Source organism: Alternaria incomplexa (genome assembly GCF_024043165.1).
Source record: "Alternaria incomplexa strain BMP 0042 chromosome Unknown scaffold_21, whole genome shotgun sequence".
NCBI classification, from domain to species: Eukaryota; Fungi; Ascomycota; class Dothideomycetes; order Pleosporales; family Pleosporaceae; genus Alternaria; species Alternaria incomplexa.
In genome coordinates, this window is record NW_026249870.1 from 158,179 (window position 1) to 176,231 (window position 18,053).

The 18,053-nt window shown below is 49.4% G+C and overlaps 5 protein-coding genes across 5 annotated transcripts; 4 read left to right on the top strand and 1 right to left on the bottom strand.

Annotated features, from left to right (window-relative positions):
- Positions 1–1,573: 1,573 nt before the first annotated feature.
- On the bottom strand, positions 1,574–3,111 carry J4E90_010324 (uncharacterized protein; the record flags this gene model as incomplete). Its single annotated transcript, XM_051439837.1, has 2 exons — positions 1,574–2,849; positions 2,906–3,111. 2 exons carry the CDS (start codon positions 3,109–3,111, stop codon positions 1,574–1,576), a joined length of 1,482 nt encoding a protein of 493 aa, XP_051286264.1.
- An 811-nt stretch (positions 3,112–3,922) lies between these two features.
- On the top strand, positions 3,923–4,942 carry J4E90_010325 (uncharacterized protein; the record flags this gene model as incomplete). Its single annotated transcript, XM_051439838.1, has 2 exons — positions 3,923–4,100; positions 4,161–4,942. 2 exons carry the CDS (start codon positions 3,923–3,925, stop codon positions 4,940–4,942), a joined length of 960 nt encoding a protein of 319 aa, XP_051286265.1.
- A 2,472-nt stretch (positions 4,943–7,414) lies between these two features.
- On the top strand, positions 7,415–8,575 carry J4E90_010326 (uncharacterized protein; the record flags this gene model as incomplete). The annotated part of the gene is made up of 2 exons (XM_051439839.1): positions 7,415–7,423; positions 7,457–8,575. 2 exons carry the CDS (start codon positions 7,415–7,417, stop codon positions 8,573–8,575), a joined length of 1,128 nt encoding a protein of 375 aa, XP_051286266.1.
- Positions 8,576–11,630: 3,055 nt separating this feature from the next.
- J4E90_010327 (uncharacterized protein) lies at positions 11,631–12,623 on the top strand (the record flags this gene model as incomplete). Its single annotated transcript, XM_051439840.1, has 1 exon — positions 11,631–12,623. One exon carries the CDS (start codon positions 11,631–11,633, stop codon positions 12,621–12,623), a length of 993 nt encoding a protein of 330 aa, XP_051286267.1.
- Positions 12,624–15,845: 3,222 nt separating this feature from the next.
- On the top strand, positions 15,846–17,942 carry J4E90_010328 (uncharacterized protein; the record flags this gene model as incomplete). Its single annotated transcript, XM_051439841.1, has 1 exon — positions 15,846–17,942. One exon carries the CDS (start codon positions 15,846–15,848, stop codon positions 17,940–17,942), a length of 2,097 nt encoding a protein of 698 aa, XP_051286268.1.
- Positions 17,943–18,053: the final 111 nt, after the last annotated feature.

Sequence of the window (18,053 nt, forward strand, 5' to 3'; positions counted from 1 at the left end):
AAATTTTAATATAAAATTACCGAAAACTAAAATCTATACTCTATAGTTAGATAGTAAAAAAAGTTTTATATATATAGTATTAGAGCTAGAACTAAAATAAATAATTTGAGATAATTAAGTATATTATTATTTATTACTATAAAAGAAAGCTAAAATAAAATCTCTAGCTATAGATCTAAGAGCTAAGTAATTACGTGTCTATAATTCTAAAGTTATAACTACTCTCTAACCTTAATATTTAGCTTATCTGTTAATATAATACAAAATCTTTACTATAGTTATTTTCTAATTAAATGTTATTATTTAGATTTTAGTTATTTAAAGAAAAATAGTTCTTTATATAAATAGAAGCTTTTTAAGGCTTTATCAATTCTTATAATCTATAGTATTTTAATCTTAGAGTATTTATTAATACTTTTTCTTTCTATATAAAAAGTGTTTATTTCTATAATATTAAAGCCATAATTTTCTTACTCTTAATAACCTTTTTTTTAATAAATAATTAATTTAAATTTACTAGTATATAACTATAAGAGATTAAATATCAGATTCTCTTATAGCTAAGCTTAGCGCTAAGTAGATAAAATTTATATAATCTTTATTTTTACCTAAATAGTTATGTATATATAGAGTTTAATGTCTTTTTTACCTATAGTTATATATAGTAAGTATAAAACCTTTAGAAAATATATCTATAGTAAGATTACTATATAGAGTTACTAACTACGTTTTATTACTTTACTCTATAACAACACGTTACTATAACTAAGGTCTTTGATTCAATTATATTATATTTTTATTAGAGCCTAGATAGTGTTTTTATATATAGAAAATAGTGTTAAAAATTATTAATATATTCGTATAGTTTTAATCTACTTTTATATATAAAAAGCATAAAAACTAAACTAATATATTTTTTATTAGTTTAAAGCTAGTACTATTATAGTATTTTTAAATTTATTACTAGTAGCAATTTCTAAAATTATATTCTTTAAGCTTAAAGTATTAAGCTAAATTGTAAAGTATAATAGAAAGTAAAAAGTATTTTTAGTATTTGTATTATTATACTTAGATTATTCATCGTTGTATATTAAAGAATACTATACTTTAATATAGATAAAAAGCTATTACTTAGTAAATATTTACTACTATATATATATATCTATTTTTGGTTCTGTATTTCTAAAGCTAGAATAGATAATATATATTTATTTACTATATATTTAATAATTACTCTAATTAAGGCTTAAAATATAAAAACTATAAATACAACTTACTATATAGCTTATCTAATAAAGCTTTAAGATAGTTAAAGTGTATACTTATATATAGCGTAGTATATATATTTTAAGATTTAGTTTAGTTATCTCTTACTAGTAGAGTTATATAGTATGAAATTTAGTAATATTTTAGAATTTATAAAGTTTTTATTTATAAGATTCTTCTTTAAACTATCTATTAATATTTGTTGTAGATTCTTTGTTAGACAAAGTATAAGGTAAAATTTCAAGCGGAAGCGATGCATTTTTTGTTTAGCTAGCTAGCGTTCTACAGCAAACCATAGAATGTGGGTCTACTTCGCGAACCTCCAGCTGTTCACAACCCCCGTGCGCTCCTCCTCTGCGACCAAAGCCTTGTTCTTCTTACTACACCACCATTTCGTCACCAAACATAGCACTATAGTCAAGCCGCATCCGGCGATGATGCAGCCGCCTCCGGTCTCGTACCTCGGCTCCTGGTTCCTCAAGAAGAAATACGGCGTGAACCAATGACTAACACTTGACACGCAGTTTGCGATAGCAATGAGTGCCGCCCTTTTCGTTCGTGGTCGCGGCACAACGGTAGTCTCCCACGAAAGCTGGATGTTCAATCCTACGAACGGGCCACAGCAGAGCAAAATCATGGAAAAGTACCGTGCACCTGTGTTGAGAGTACTGATCATAATGATTGCCCCAATCAGGGTAGTCGAAATAGCGCCGATGATGTGATAACCATGCTCGAGCATGCGACCAGACGACCACGAGACGACGAGCGTCACAATATAGGCGATGACGTATGGTGGAGCTTGGACAAGGTAAGTCTCGACCTCTCCAAAACCAAGGGTGTCCATGATGGATGGGAAAAAGTCCTTGAACGACTGGGCGATGATCAGGGAGAAGTGGATGCCAGCAAATAGCCACGTGAACGGGTCACGAATCGCCTGCATTAGGCCGCCGATGTAGTCGCCTTCGTCATCCTCCGTCACGCATCCGGAAGATACAGATTGTCGGTATTGCGCCATCTGCTGCTCTTCTGGAGTGAAGTAGTACGTTCCAGTGTTGTTAGGGAAGTTTGGTAGAAGCCAGAACCCAGGGATGGCAACCATGATAGACACAATACCCTCGAGCAAGAGGAACCACTGCCACGCGTGCAAACCCGCAATGTTGTCCATGTTGGTCAAGATGCCTGCTGCAAGGAGACCAGAGAAGACATTTGATACGATGTTTCCCGCGTGCCAGATAGCCATGCGCAAAGGGCTCTCTTGCTTTGTATACCAGCTCGACGTCATGAGCGCCACGACCGGGAGGAATGGGCCCTCGGTGAACCCTACGAGGAAACGACAAAGCATAAAGTGCCAGGGTCGGGTGCAAGCAGGCATGCATATCGTGACGGAGGACCACGCGAGCATGATGCACGGCATCCAGATACGAGGCTTCTGCTTGGACATGATGATGTTGGCTGGCACCTGTGAGATAATGTATCCCACGTAGAAGAGCGAGATGCCAGCAGACCACTCCACATCCGTCATGTGAATATCATGCTGCATACCAGCAAGGCGTGCATTTGAGACGTTGATGCGGTCAAGGTAGCTGTCGAGCGTTAGTCTATGTGCTTCCGCGCCACAATAGCTTGGAAGCTACCTTACTTCATCAAGAGCATCAAAGTGATGATAAGCAAAAACTTCCAGTCGAGCTTCTTAAGAACAGCCTTGTTCAGCCTGTCAAGCTCAGCCTTGGGCTTTCCTCGCAGCAGAGGGTAGTGTTGAAGGAAGGTCTCGGCTTCCGAAAGTCCAGCATCCTCCACCTTGATGACTTCACAACTCCCCTTCAAAGATTTGTCGTCGGTAGTCATGGAGGCGGTCGTAGGAATAGAGAATAGATGGATGGCGGATTTGAAGGAGGAAAGGCCCGAGCAGTGCGGTGTAACGCAACGGCTCTTCGAAGGCAGCGGCTTCTTTATACCTGGCTACATGGGTTATCTTCTTCTGAGTGTCGATGTAGTAAGCATCTGCCAATGCGCACTGCCGTCCTTCATGGTCTCGCTATAGCATCCTGTTTGGCTTCAACGACGTCCAGCGTGCGGGGATGGTTTGTGCCGTCCACGCCTTCCCCGGACCCCAGACGCGCTATGCTCCACGCGCCTGGGCGATTTCTGTGGAGTCAACGATTCCGGTGGTCGCCCGATGTGCGTGACATCTCGGTGGCCATCCGAGGATTGCGCTACGCGTCGGTGGTCGCCCGTAGCGTCTCGTGGAAGCGGGGCAAGAAGAAACGCGTGAACGCGGATGCAGCTGGCAGGGGCGGCCGAGCGCTTGATGGACCCTGCACGACTCAGGCACGGCACGCGGCTGACACACGTTCGCCTCGCCACCCCGCTCTTTATCCATAGTCAACATCGACAACGCTGACGTGCCGCTCGCGGCCGGGCGCTATGTGCGCTGATGCTCGGCGCTTCGGTCATGGTCCGAAGGCATCACCGTGACCGGCTGCGGCCGCTGGCGTACACTACTATGCTGGGTAAGCTCATTCTACAGGAGGTTGCGTTCACGTACATATGACAGTCGGGATTGCTACAACAAGAACTCTCGTATAGCTCGAACTCTATCCAATCCCCTCTTGTTGAATCATTCATCCAACCTCAAAGCTCGATCACACCCGCAAACATGGCGGAACTCACTCTTCACAACTCAATCCGGGAGAAGATGCTCCGCGATGAGGTAGCCTACACGCTGTCCGTGAAGCTTGTTCGCAGCGTTGAGCTTCCGATGATGGCGAAGACCGCGGGATTTGATGGTATTCTCATCGACATGGAGCACTCAACCTTTGACTTGGACACGACCAGTACGTTCTCTCCTCAGCGCCCCGCCACTCTCCAGAAACCTCCAAGCTAACGTAGGATAGGTCAGATATGTATTGCAGCTCTTTACGCCGGCATTTCACCCATAGTCCGCGTCCCATCCAAAGACCCCTTCTTCGTCTCTCGGGTACTTGACGGAGGTGCCATGGGCGTTATAGTCCCACACATCCGCTCTGTGCAAGACGCCAAAGATGTGGTAGCCGCCGCCAAATTTCAGCCTCTTGGGCATCGCTCCTCGACGAACAATATGCCACAATTCCAGTACCGACACCTCGCCGCCAAGGCAATGAGTCCTGTGTGCAATCGCGAAACCCTCGTCATCCCCATGGTAGAGACGCTCGAAGCAGTCGAATGTGTTGAAGAGCTAGCCGCCATTGACGGCGTTGACAGTCTACTGATCGGCACCAATGACATGTGCGCCGAGCTGGGTATTCCAGGACAATACGAGAGCCCGCAGCTACTCGAAGTGTATGAGAAGACGATTGACGCCTGCAAGAAGCACGGCAAATGGGTTGGCGTAGGAGGCCTGCACTCAAGATTAGACCTTGTGGAGAAGTTCTGCAAGATGGGCGCGCGATGGGTTATGGCGGCGACAGATGGACCGCTGCTACTCGGTGGAGCTACGAAGCGAGCAGGCGAGATGGCACAACTGAACGCAAGGGTCAAGAGTTCTGCTGAGGCCACCCAGCCTGAGACGAACGGAGCCACTATCGCGTCGACCAACGGAATTATCGATGCATTAAAAGAAAAGGCTAGTGTGACAGTAGAAGAATTGAAGATGAATGATCACGTCAACGGGCATGGGAATGTATTAGCAAGCTCTTAGATGTCGACATCTTGTATCATATAAAAGAATGTCGGATCACATATACGATCTGGATTTACTCAACCATGATTACTAGTATCGAATTCGCGATAATTTGATGTAAAGCGTTGGCCCGTAAAGTGGTCCTGACTGTGAGACCCGAGACACCCTAGCGTCCGAATTGGTATCGGATACCTCGGTTCCTTCACGACTTCGAAACCACCAGCTTTGAACCCAGAGACTAACTCTACCATCATTTGCCAACATGATAAACCTGCAATCGCAAGCCTGCGAAAGATGCTGGAAGCGGAAACAGAAGGTTGGTGGTCGCTTCTCCTTCGCGCATTAATGACAGCACGCCAAGTCAGCTCGATACCGGTTTCTCCCCATGATTTGCGATCAAATCCGCGCACAAGATAACTGCAATTCCATCGCACCCTCAAAAGGCTAACTTAGTATCTAGTGCTCTCGAGATACTCCAACGTGTCAGCAATGTCGCGTCGCCGCATCGCAATGTGTGCAACGTCGCCTTGGCTCCGTAATCGACGCTTCGGATCCATCTTCCTTCTCATATATTGAGTCTTTGAAGTCGAGGATCGCCGCTCTGGAAGCCAGGAGCAACCGGCCTTCTGACATGCAGCACGAGGTCACTCTCGATCAAGAGTCACCAAATCAGCCTTGGAATAGCAATCTATCCACGTCTAGCACTCCCCTCGGGCCAAATGCTGGGACGATAGACTCATCGGTCGTTGAGCCTGGGTCGAGCAACGACTTACATCATACCATGCACGAAGCCAATTACTTGAGTCTTAGTGCAATGGCAGAGCCGACAGACCGACAGCCATTTTCGAACCAGGGACTTTCGTTCTCGACGTTGTTTCTTGCCGCGGCGAGTATAGGCAACACCAACCCGAGCAGCCCGATCGGAACCAACACATCACTTTCTGGGCCTATGGCAGAATTTCGTAACGAGCTTTTCTCCCAGGGCAGTAAACTAGATGGTGCTCAGGCGGCTGAAGCGTTCAGACGGTTTGTCAAAGTAGCTCCCACAACCTTTCCCGCCATGACGCGCAGCGAGCTCGAAGACTTGTACAGTTTGGTCGTAACGGCCGAGAGAGATACAAACATTGGCATGATGATGGATGAGTCGCCAGAGAAGATCCTACTAGTCAGAGCAGGCATTGCACTCGGCTTCCTGCTATCGCCAAATCACAGCTTTGCGGTAGTCTTGATATCTGAGCTAACAACGACGGCCTCGGGACTCATGCCACGCATACTCAGACAGTCCAACGACTTGGTAGTCGTGCAGTGTCTCACAGCCCTTGCCATATGTTCACTCTACACAACATATTGCGGATCATCATGGCATCTACTTGGACTGGCCATGACACGCTGCATCTCTGCGGGTATGCACACATCTCGCGTCTCGGATGTACGTTCGGATAGCGAGAGTAAGGGGCAAAATGGAAGAGCTTTCTGGACGTTGTACATCATGGACACTCACCTCAGTACGGCTATGGACCGGCCATTTTGTCTCAACGATGGCAATATCATGATGTCGCCACCAGCTTCACCACAGCCTGCAGGTACAGATGCGGAAGTGATCGCCCTGCGATATTTGATCCAACATGCGCAGCTCTTGCGCTCAATTCGAAAACATACCGATGAAGACCTGCTTTGCCATTTCGTCAATCTATGCCACTGGAGAGAGACATTGCCGAGAGCATTATCAGCAGGCGGTCTACTCAAAGACCAATTCCATGCCCGTGGTCTCGTAGAACTGCTCAAGTGTTCGAGCTTCGCACAGGACCCAGGACGAGACATGATGTTGGGCCGCATCGAGGAACACTTCGTCGGGTATGCGACATCCATCGAACATCAGCTCACCAGTCAGGAGCTAGCGCCAGGAGCTCTTGATGGATATCTAATATTCTTCATCGGTGTATTCACCGCATCGCAGCCGCCTACCCAGGAGCGACAAAGATGCGTGCTCCAATGCCTGAGCAGTCTCACTATACTCTCGATGCACTACACTGCCTTCCAGGGCTTTCGGAACATACTTGTCGCAATGCAGTCTCGACCGACCTCAACAGAAAGTCTCAAGAGCCTAGTGAGCGCGTCTGAGATCGCGATATCATGCCATGTACAGCGGCTCATCGTCGGCAGTGTATGAGCGGGCAAAGCCAACCACAGCCGGCCAACGCCCAAATCCTATTGAGACAATCTTGCCGCTTACGTCGTTTGCGCTGCTAGATCTAGTTCCGATGTGCGGAAATCATGGTGCGCGGTGTTCCAAGCCGACAAGGCAGGGTGGCACCGAAAAGACATTGATGAGGGGTCGTTTCGCTCGGGCAGTCGGACACCCCCCGAAGCTAGCGCTGCGGCCCCTTCGGTGGTCGTCCGATGAGCTCTGTTGATCCGCGCACGACCAATTCGCCGGTATACTGACGGCATTGGCTTCTGCATCAGATTTAGATTTGGACTCTAGTTCTAATGCCCGGCGTGTGGGTAGTGCGGCTATCCACATACATCTAGGTACACATCACCTTGGGTGTGGCTGCCGTATACCATCAAGACGCGAAATTCCACGTTACTTTGGACTCCAACCTCCCCTCACAAACCCAGTACAGTCGACTGTTTCACGTCATAGCTGTCATCATGGCTCCTGCACTCGTCGAGTCAGCGCACACCTTCCCCGCTTCGTCACCGTCGAATGGGTTAGACAAGGCTACTGTTTACCTGCTCGATACATTACACCCCGAAGCTACGAAACGCGCCCAGTCATTGTTCAACGCGATACTACCTTCAGATCCCAGGCACCCGGGATGGAAGGAGAAAGCCGAGTACCTGGTCATTCGCGGATCCTACCTTACGGCAGAAGACATCGACGCCTGCAAGAACCTGAAGGCCATCGGCAAACAGGGCGTTGGAATTGACAAGATTGATGGCGAGGCCTGCAGAGCACGCGGTATCAAGATCTTCAATACGCCCGGGGTGAATGCGCAGGCTGTCGCGGAGACGGTGCTTACGCTCACGATGTCTGTGGCTCGCGAGGTTGGTCGCATAACAGCGCTACAAAGTGCCGGGTTTAGTGTGCCGAAAGAGACCTGCTCGGGTTTGATCATCAACAAGAAGACGATCGGGATAGTCGGTATGGGTAACATCGGCCGCAAGGTTGCGCAAATATTCCAAGGCGGATTAGGGTGTCGCATCGTAGCGTACGACCCACTACTGCCGAAGGATGCTTGGGAAGATATTGCGCATACCCGAGCAGCGACTCTTGAGGAGGTTCTTAGAACTTCGGATCTGGTAACACTACACGTCCCTCTAATACCTCAAACCCGGGGTCTCATATCGTATGAACAATTCAAGATCATGAAGCCCACTTCGATCTTGATCAACGCAGCCAGAGGCGGAATTGTGCATGAGGCCGATCTCGAACGCGCCTTGAGGGAAGGTCTGATTTGGGGAGCGGGTCTGGACTGCCATGAGCATGAGCCTCCGACCAAAGAGATCTATGGTAGTTTGTGGGAAACAGGACGGGTCGTGAGCACTCCGCACGTAGGTGCTGCAACGGCCGAGACGCAGATGGAGACTGCGATGGCGGCAGTGGATCGATTGTATGACTATATCCAGACTGTCCGAGCGATCTAGCTAGGGTGCTGCTTACTGAAGCGTCACCTCACCTTCTCTTGGCCATATCCTTTCTTTAGTTGTAGGAGAAAGAATTCCAATAATCTACGTTAGTGTTCAACGAGCCCCAAGCGTACTCGCCCAGCCCATATTCAAGTTGGTTCAAAAGGTCATTAGTTAGACCCATGCCGAAGTCTTGCGAATCTTGGTGATTTGGAAGGTCAGGAAAGTCCCCAAGTATCAAGTGATCCAGGTTTGCCCGTTCTTGCTGTTGACCATCCGATTGTAAATGATCTGCAGTGATGGTGTCCATGCTCGAGTGCAGCGAATCCGCGTTGAGGTGGTGATCGGGGTAGATTTGCGTATCATGTGTTGGAGGCTGTTGGAAACTTGGCTGAATTGGGTTTGCGGGGACATTTTCTGACACCTGTGATGCAGATGTAAAACGATCTTTGACGAACTCTTCCAGTATGACGCTGAAGACTGTGGCGAAAGAACCTGCGTCTGGCATTTTGTCTTTGAAGTAGTTTAACAATGAGCTGCAAAGGTTGAGCGTTGGTAGAGTTTCAGTGTTAGTGACGGAGAGCTCGTCATTATCGCTCAAAACACCCAAGATAATGCAATAGATGACAGTAAGACCTGCGGTAAAGATCATCTGGAAGTAGCTGCGTGTCCAAGTGATAGCGTTTCTGCGTCGAAGGTCTGCATACAGTTGTATTGTACGTATCGCTGATTGATAGCACACTTTCAGTATCTCCCTCACGATGGACGTCCCGGAGAACTGCCGTGCTGGTAGGTTGTGCATGGCGCCACGGGCAAGCAGAAGACGGTCCTTCTCGTACATAAAGTCATGCCATTCAGAACGCTCGTATAGACATTTGGGGTCTACAAAGACTGGTACTGACGACCGCAAGGCGCGGAGCTCTTTGTCGAATTGTATGAATGACGAATATATGTGGCCTATCGATTGAAACCTGGAGGTCCGAGTGCTGTCTTCGCTATTGTATGAGGCGGGCTTTCGACCAGTATAAAAGGCAGTGTGCACCCGAGAGCTTAGCCGTCGCAGCTTGATGCAAAACAGGTTGACTGACAGCTCGCTTGGGCTAATGTTCGTGACGGAAGGAGCATCTTCAAGTACACTAGCACCAGACGTTACGATTGTTTCGTCGTCAGCATCAATAGGTAGTGGCATGCTTATCTCCGACTCGAGAAGAGCGAAAGGACGACCTAATATGCCCGAGCTGTAACGGTCGTGAACGTAGCACTCCCAGAATATCCTGCGCTGATGTTGTTCTTTCAATGGGCTCACGCCGTCCTGTGCCTTCGAATGAAGACCCCATTCAATGCACTGCCGCATACACAGGCGGGATATTTCCCATATCGATGCTCCAATGTGATGGTACATGCCGAACCTCGCTATCAGTAATAAGTTCTGGATAGCTTCCGCATCTTTGATCAACGGTATGCCCGCAAGATAATGTTCAGCCGCAAGATAATACCCGTACGGATGCTCGGCACTCCGGCCATCAGCCTGGCACTCGCGATGCCTGGTCGTGTCGCTGATCGCGAATACCATAAAGAGGCGAAAGTAGTCCTGGGCCGAGGATCTCTCTGGTGTTGGCGAGAGGGAGTAAACCCTGCTAAAGACTTCTAGCATCTCGCTACGAAGGAGAAAAGTATGGTGGACGTGAAATCGAGTGAAGTAGTTGTCAAATAATTGTCGTGCCTGCGCCAGTGGTGGTAGTGCTCGAGCGACAGGTCGATGCGCAGCAATACGAGGGCGCTTCGCAAGTTGCTCGAGTATTTGTGCGCGATGGTGTTGCCATTTGGTATCAGAAAGGATACTTTGCAAGAAGCCCAGGCCGCTGCCGTCGCCAACGAACCCACTCTGGGTATCTGAGCTCGTTACCGTCTCAGGGCCTGTTGTTGTCCGATTGGCAACGTCCGATCTTTCGGTGGAGGCTGGTGTCGCAACACCCGTGTCGTCAAGATCGCCCAGCCTACGCTGCAGGTTGAGTTCCTTCTCTTCCAGCTGCCGAATGTAGTCACGTGCATACTGTTCGCCAGTGATAGCATCAACGATGATGCAGGCGGCATTCCCTTTCCTACAGTTTGTGCATTTGGGTGCTTGTCTGTCGCATTTGACTTTGCGCAGTTTGCACTTTTGGCATGCGGGCAGCTGGTATTCGCGCTCTTCCATCGTGACACATAGTCGTGGATGCTGGCTTGCAAGTCAGCGGAGGATGTTTGCCGAACCCACCTGGGCACCGCTATCGACGGAACAACTCACCAACGGCCACACCCAAATTGCGTCGCGAAATGATCTCAGGCTCGAGCGTGAAGCATAGTAGAACGTTCGTCGGATGAGATGGAGATGGAGAGGCTGGGGCAGTTCCAATCCTAGGGTACCGACCATTGGTGGCGCCGCTATGCGAGATAGCCGAATGCATGCGGGGGCGGACAACTGGGCACGTCTCCCAAGAACATCGCATTGGAGACGCGGCACGTACATTGATACCGACCATCCTGCAAATTCAATTTCGCGGCTACGTCTTCCGCACATGAGACCGTAGTCTGGAGGTACGCAGTATCAGTATAAGACTGGTGAGGAGCATATCATTCGTCATACAACGCGATAGCTCGCCCTTCAAGTAACGCAGGCGTCTCTCTACGACATTGCGGACATAGCTCAATAACCATGACCCCTCAGCCCATGCTCCGAATGAAGCGAAGCTCCGAGACGCCATCTGGGGACCATTTGAACATGTCATCTTGGCGGACAAAAGCTGTCAGGGGACTCGAATAGGACCTATGTCTGTTGTCATTAAGCTATACGCTGTATACGACCTGGGAATCCACGCGCAATCGACTACGGCGGGTTGTTGGGTTCCGGACGATCCGTGAGCGCTTTAAACTTTGAAGATTAAGCCGTGCTCGGCCCTTCATCGGCATCTGTGCATACTAAGGTACAAAGTACATTGTTTCCCCTTGCCGGTGGTTCTTTGCGTCGTTTCGAACTACAACAATATCTACCTTCAAATTAAGCATAGCAATTCCTGTCTAAACATCCAACATCATGGAGATGATCGTTGGAATGGTAAAGAACAAGTGGGGCGCTCTGCCCAAGGAGTCCACCGAGTCCTTTGCAGGCCGAAATGTCCTAGTCACAGGCGCCACCTCTGGGCTAGGGTATGCGGCAGCGGCCAAGTTCGCGAAGCTGGGAGCATCAAAGATCATCATCACAGCCCGAGACGAGGCCAAGGGTGCGGCGACCAAGAGCAAGCTCGAAGCAGATGCCGGCGAAGGTGTCCACTTTGAAGTCTGGGATCTGGACATGACTTCATACGACAGTGTCGTCAAATTCGCGCAACGAGCCGTTGACGAACTCGACCATTTGGACGTCGCTATCCTCAACATTGGAATCTTCAACACCGCCTACCAACAGTCGAAGCATGGCTGGGAGGGTGACCTACAAGTCAACACACTTTCCAGCATTCTGCTCGGTATACTTCTCTTGCCGAAGCTGAAAGAGTCGCAAAAGCATACGGGGAAGATTCCTGTACTGCAGTTCGTCAATTCGGGCATGCACACGGTCATGAACATCTCCGATGACATTCGAAACAAGCCCGCGATTCTGCCCGAGTTCAACAGGGAAGAGACCTTCGCCGGCGCCCAGAAGCAGTACGGTTACTCGAAGCTTCTCCAGAGATACGCCATCATAGAGCTCGCCAAGAAAATCCCGTCCAGCGAAGTCATCATTACGGCAGTGTGTCCCGGCGCGGTCGTTACGAATATCGACCGAGATATCAAGTTTCCTGGTGTCAAGATCGTACGTGCGATCGTGCATACATTGGCGTTCCGAACGGCGGATCAAGGAGCCAATATATACATTACTGGCGCGTCGCAGAACGAAGAACTTCATGGGAGATTCTGGGCGAATGATAAGATCCAGACTGATAAGCCGAACATCGTAGCAGAAGAAAATGAGAAGCTTGCGCTGAGGGTGTGGAATGAGATTGTAGAGGAACTGACAAAGCATGTGCCGGAGGTCAAAGAGCATCTCCCATAATACCTTGATTAGTCTGTATATAGCAAGGTCGATAGTAGTCGATCTCGCGTAGACGTCTTGAAAAGTGTCTAGCTCGTATTCTTCGCTGAATACTACCTCTGCCTGCGTCATCATGTTGCCACTGCTACTCTCACAGGCTCAAGGATCGACCGGTGAACCTGAATAATGTTTCATCCAAGAGATGACCGCAAGTGAAAGCTGTATTATAGGCGAATGTAACAACGTGCAACACGTAAGGTTGAAGAAGAGGGGTAACGTTGCGAGCTGTAGTAATCTACCTTAGATTGCCACTATAAGCGTATGTTGTGTCTAGCAGAACGTCTAAGCTCTAAAGAGTCTAGGCGCTAAGCGCTAGAGCTTACTTTCAAGTTAATAGAAGTAAAGAGAAAGTAAGATTAGAAATGTACGGATTAATATTGCGCGTACGTTTCTTAACATCGTGCTATTATTCTACAATATCTACTATGTCTTGTATAGGAACTTCTACGCTTTACGTTATGTTTGTTAGAGCTTTACCTCGAACATTGCCTACTTGAAGCTAAGAGACTATCGCTGTACTAAGAAAGCGATTATCCGGAAGGTACTTAGAAGAAAGAGTTTCTACTTGTCTATAATAATGCTGTCGTAAGATCGAGTCAAAGAAACCTCGTTGTACTACTGCTAGATAATTCTTAATTCTTCCCGCGTCCACTTAACCATTGATTCGAGCTCTTCCGGTGAAAACTGTTCTTCTGCATCACATGGCAGAAATCTTCCGTCCACACCAAATTCCCAGTCGTAGTCGATAACGTTGTACTGGCTGTTCACTACCTCACAAGATCCAACACGTTTGAACTCATGTTGTCCGGTCTCCTCTAAGAGCAAGAATAACGCCACATCACAACCACCATATTCGGTACTCCTCCTGTACCAGCCGATATAGATGGCGACGACTGGTCCAGGTTCGCATGCCTGAGCATTGTCCAAGTATAGAGTCGCATCAAAAAGGCCTGAGAATGTCCACCAGCGAGAATTTTCCATCTCTTTCATCCGTATATGGCCACGTAGTGTATAGGCGACAACGTCTATCCTGTATAACCAATGTCAGTGGCCATGTAGATTGCATGATCGCGTTGACCTACCAAGGATGAAATAGGGTGTAGTCATCCGCCTGAGCTGTGAAAGCCAACATGCTCATACGTTCCCCGGATCTGTGCATAACGTTGGCACGAAAATCCGCGTCACTGGCCTCGCTGAAAACTTCCGGACGGCCGGGAAAGACCATTTGATCCTTGCCGTCCTTGAGATGCCTACCTTTGACGGAAGCCCAACTCCAAGACGGAAAACCGGACTTCCCCATGGCTCCGGCTTGATTGGATTGTGTGTCATTCGTTTCTCCTTCAAGTCTCCATCCAAGGTTAACGCCGAAGCGCAACGAAGTCTTATCTTCATCACTAATCTCAAGGGGCCGCCACTGCCCCGAGGTACCATCATCACCATCAACTGCAGGATCTTGCAACCAGATCGGGATACCGTAAAAGTGCGAATGCCTACGCGACATGTACAATCCAGGTGTGTACAGAAGACCATAGTCATAGCCGTCCGACGTTCGGCCAGATAACTCGCGGAATATTCCGGCGAAGGCGTTGATGTTGTCGGTTTCGTACCGCAGTGACCGAGAATAGTATTCCTCTAACCGAGCATATATGTCATGTATGGTAAAGGCCTCGTTCTGGATCGGAAGGATCTCCTTACCCCTCGAAATCAATGTCGCCAGCTTTGTCGATGCAAAGCTCTTATCTAGCTGCTCCATGGTCAAACCCTTTCGACATTGGAAATAGACCTGACGATCGGTGAAAATAAGGCGGCGACGGGAGAGCAGCATTTCTTGATAGGTCTAGCCCCGCGTATTCCACAGCGAAGACTCCACGTCCTCCCTTGGATTCTCCATTACCACAAAGGCGTAACTTCCGATACCAAAAGAGGTCGCCGCTTTTCGTGGACGACTTACGCCTGGTAGCCCGTAGTCTGAGCCGCTGCCCGCAGCAGCTATGATCGTAACAAAAGCCCCTCGATAAATTGAGTCCATATTACGAATAGCGTCATGCTTTTCTTCAGGATTGTTCTGATCAATGCAGTACCTATCAACCCACAAGTATCGCAGACCGAGTTGGAGGGTGACAAAAATGGCGTCGGAAACTGTCTGTGGGATGTTTGCCGACGTTATGTTATGGGAAGTGGCGTCATCGGCAATTGCATCGCCCCAAACGTAGCTCAAACAGATGTATTGACTGTTGGGAGCTGTGCAAAGTACACGAGTCTTGCAATCGATAAGTCATGTTGGTGTGAACTGGCGGCGGAAAGAGCTTTCACAAGTCTCCGAATGCTCAGAAAAACACAGCCTAATGCATTCGTTCAACTTGTCGTAGTCAATAGAGTCAGAACTCACTGCTCGGGCACACGGTAGATAGATAGCCTCATCAGACTTCAGATTGACGAATCGCGCGTGGGTCGGAAGCAAGTACCTCCGTGGAGCCTTGTTGAGAAGCCAGGGTCCAAAGGCGAAACATGATGCCTCATAATCAGTGAGAACAGGATGCGGAATAGACCAAATGTATAGTCTGAAAAATTCAGATAGGCTGCCGATGTCCATGTCGCGAAAAGTGGTGCGTAGAGCTCTTACGAGTAGGTTGCATCGGGAACAACTTCCTTCCTTCACGGAAGAAGCTAGGTCTGGCTCATCATGTCTGGAGCCGCTGAAGATGATAACGTAGCGAGATATGAAGTGCTTGATGGCAGACTCTGTCAATCCGGAACGCAGAATCATACGCGGAAGATCTAAGTCTTTGCAACGAGCGCAAGTACGCTTGATTTGAGACATGGGGTGGCGTTGATCAACGTGCGCCCTCGAAGCTGTACCATAAAAGCAGTTTCGATCCAAGAGTACAACACAAGAGCTGATAGAGTTGTCGACGCAGAGATGTGTACGGTGAGAGTTCGATGACAAGAGCATCATAGTGGGTGAATGGTTCACACGTGTAGAGCTGGAGCACTAACGCACGCTTGGACCACGAGCTCCACCAAAAAAGTTCAGCGGCAGGCGCGAACTTCAGTGCAACCATCAGCGCATTCACCCACCACCAGCCTCTGCCAGACATCCAGAGCATGGCGCCGCCTTCCCACTCGCCCGATACCTCAATCTCTTCGCATACCCTATCTATCGGCTCCGCGCAACCGCCGCCCATGGAACTTCCACCAACCGCGGCGACTTCGCCCACAAGTCTCCTCACCAAACCGCTAGCCTTCCTCCAGCCCACCGCCCAGCTCAATGCGACATTCCTTGCCGCGGCGAAACGATATCTCGATCCAGTAGCCGCCGGCGTAAGCGCGTCACAATCACAGCGACAACAAGATCTGCGCAAGAAGCGGAAGCGGGGCGGCGGCTACGACGATGATATCAGTGTATTACACTTGAAGAAGGTGCATTTGGACGGATTCGGCGTGAACCAGGTGTTCGAACAGACACGTAAGATCGTCGAGGCAACGACAGATGAGATTGAACTTTCTTTGCCCGATCAGGAAGACGGCGTTGTAGCTATCCGTGATGGCGAGGAAGACGACGATGAGGGCATTGAGGAGGCCGAGGAGGAATACCACACCGAATCAGACATTGGCGAAGAGGGCGTGGACTGGGAATACGATGGTGTCGACGAAGACGAGGATGAAGACGCGCTTGATGACGAGCCAAACGAAGAGGACATCGACATGGAAGACGGAGCCGACGGCATGTTCTCCGACGATGCGTCAGATGATGCGCCCGCCGAAACCTACCAACCCGATCCCAACGGTCTCAACGACGGATTCTTCTCCATAGACGACTTCAACAAGCAAACCGACTTCCTAGAGCAGCAGGACCAGAGGGGAGAGGGTGTGGACAGCGACGATGACGAAGTAAACTGGGAGGCAGACCCCATGGAAGATGGCCCATCAAAAGGCAAAGCCAATGGTATCGCAGGAGATGCATCCGACGATGAGTCTGACGAGGGCGGACCAACCTTCGGCAACGTTGATCTAAATGCACCAGAAGGCGACAGTGGCGATGAGGACGACCTCGAGGACGGTGACCTAGACGGTCTTGACACCGGTATGAACGCCAACAACGTCATGTACAAAGACTTCTTCGCGCCTCCCGCACAAAAGGCGAGCAAAAACAAAAACGGCAAGAAGCGCGGACGACCCAACCCCCACAATTTCCCTGAGAAGCAGTCACAACCAGCAGAGGAAGTTGAGGAGGATGTGGAAGGAACCATGGCCAGGGTACACAGAGATCTCTTCGAAGATGACGACGATATGGAAAGCGAGGGCGACCTCTCCGACGTAGACCCCTCAGACCCCAAGTCGAGACGATCAACACACGAGCGGAGACAGGCTAAGATCGCAGAGGAGATCCGGAAACTGGAAGCAGCCAACGTTGCGAAACGGGAATGGCAGCTATCTGGCGAAGCACGTGCAGCAGATCGACCAGTAAACTCGCTTCTCGAAGAGAACCTCGAGTTCGAACGCGCCGGCAAACCCGTCCCAATCGTCACACAAGAAACCTCCGAAGACATCGAAGCGCTCATCAAGCGCCGCATCCTAGCCGGCGAATTCGACGAGATCCACCGCCGCAGACCCGACGACCTCGCCACCGGCCCCCGACGAGGCCGCTTCGAGCTCGACGACACAAAATCCGGCAAAGGCCTTGCCGAAATCTACGAAGAAGAGCACCTACGAGAGACGGACCCCAACTTCGTCGAAGCCAAAGACGAGAAGCTAAAGAAGGAACACGACGAAATCACCGCGTTATGGAAGAGCATATCCGCCAAACTCGACTCCCTCAGCTCCTCGCACTTCAAGCCCAAGCCCGCAGCTCCCAACCTAGAAATCCGCACCGACGCGCCCGCCATCGAAATGGAAGATGCACGGCCCACCGCCGGCGGCGAAGTCGCCAGCGCAAGTATGCTCGCGCCGCAAGAAATCTACAAGCCGGGCGAGGACAAGAGCAAGAGCGAGATCGTCACCAAGAGCGGCATGCCAGTTGCCCACGACGAGATGTCGCGGGAAGAGAAGATGTCGAGGCGGAGACGAGCCAAGGAGAGGGCGAAGAAGGCTGGGCTTAATAAGCCGGTGCAGAAGAAGACGGAGGGCAAGGAGAAGAAGAGGGGAGAGAAGAAGCAGCTTGTGTCGGATCTTAAGAAGGGTGGTGTGCAAATTATTGGACGGAAGGGTGTTATTACTGATGTGGAGGGTAAGGAAGTTAAGGAGGCTGCGAAGAGGGGCGCAGGCAGCTTTAAGCTGTGAGGAGATAAATTGGGAATGCAAGTCATCTTATGACATCTTCGAATGCGTTGCAGCAGGTTCAATCCACTTGATTCTGAAGCGATGGTTTGCGTGGTTCTCCTGTCTGAACTT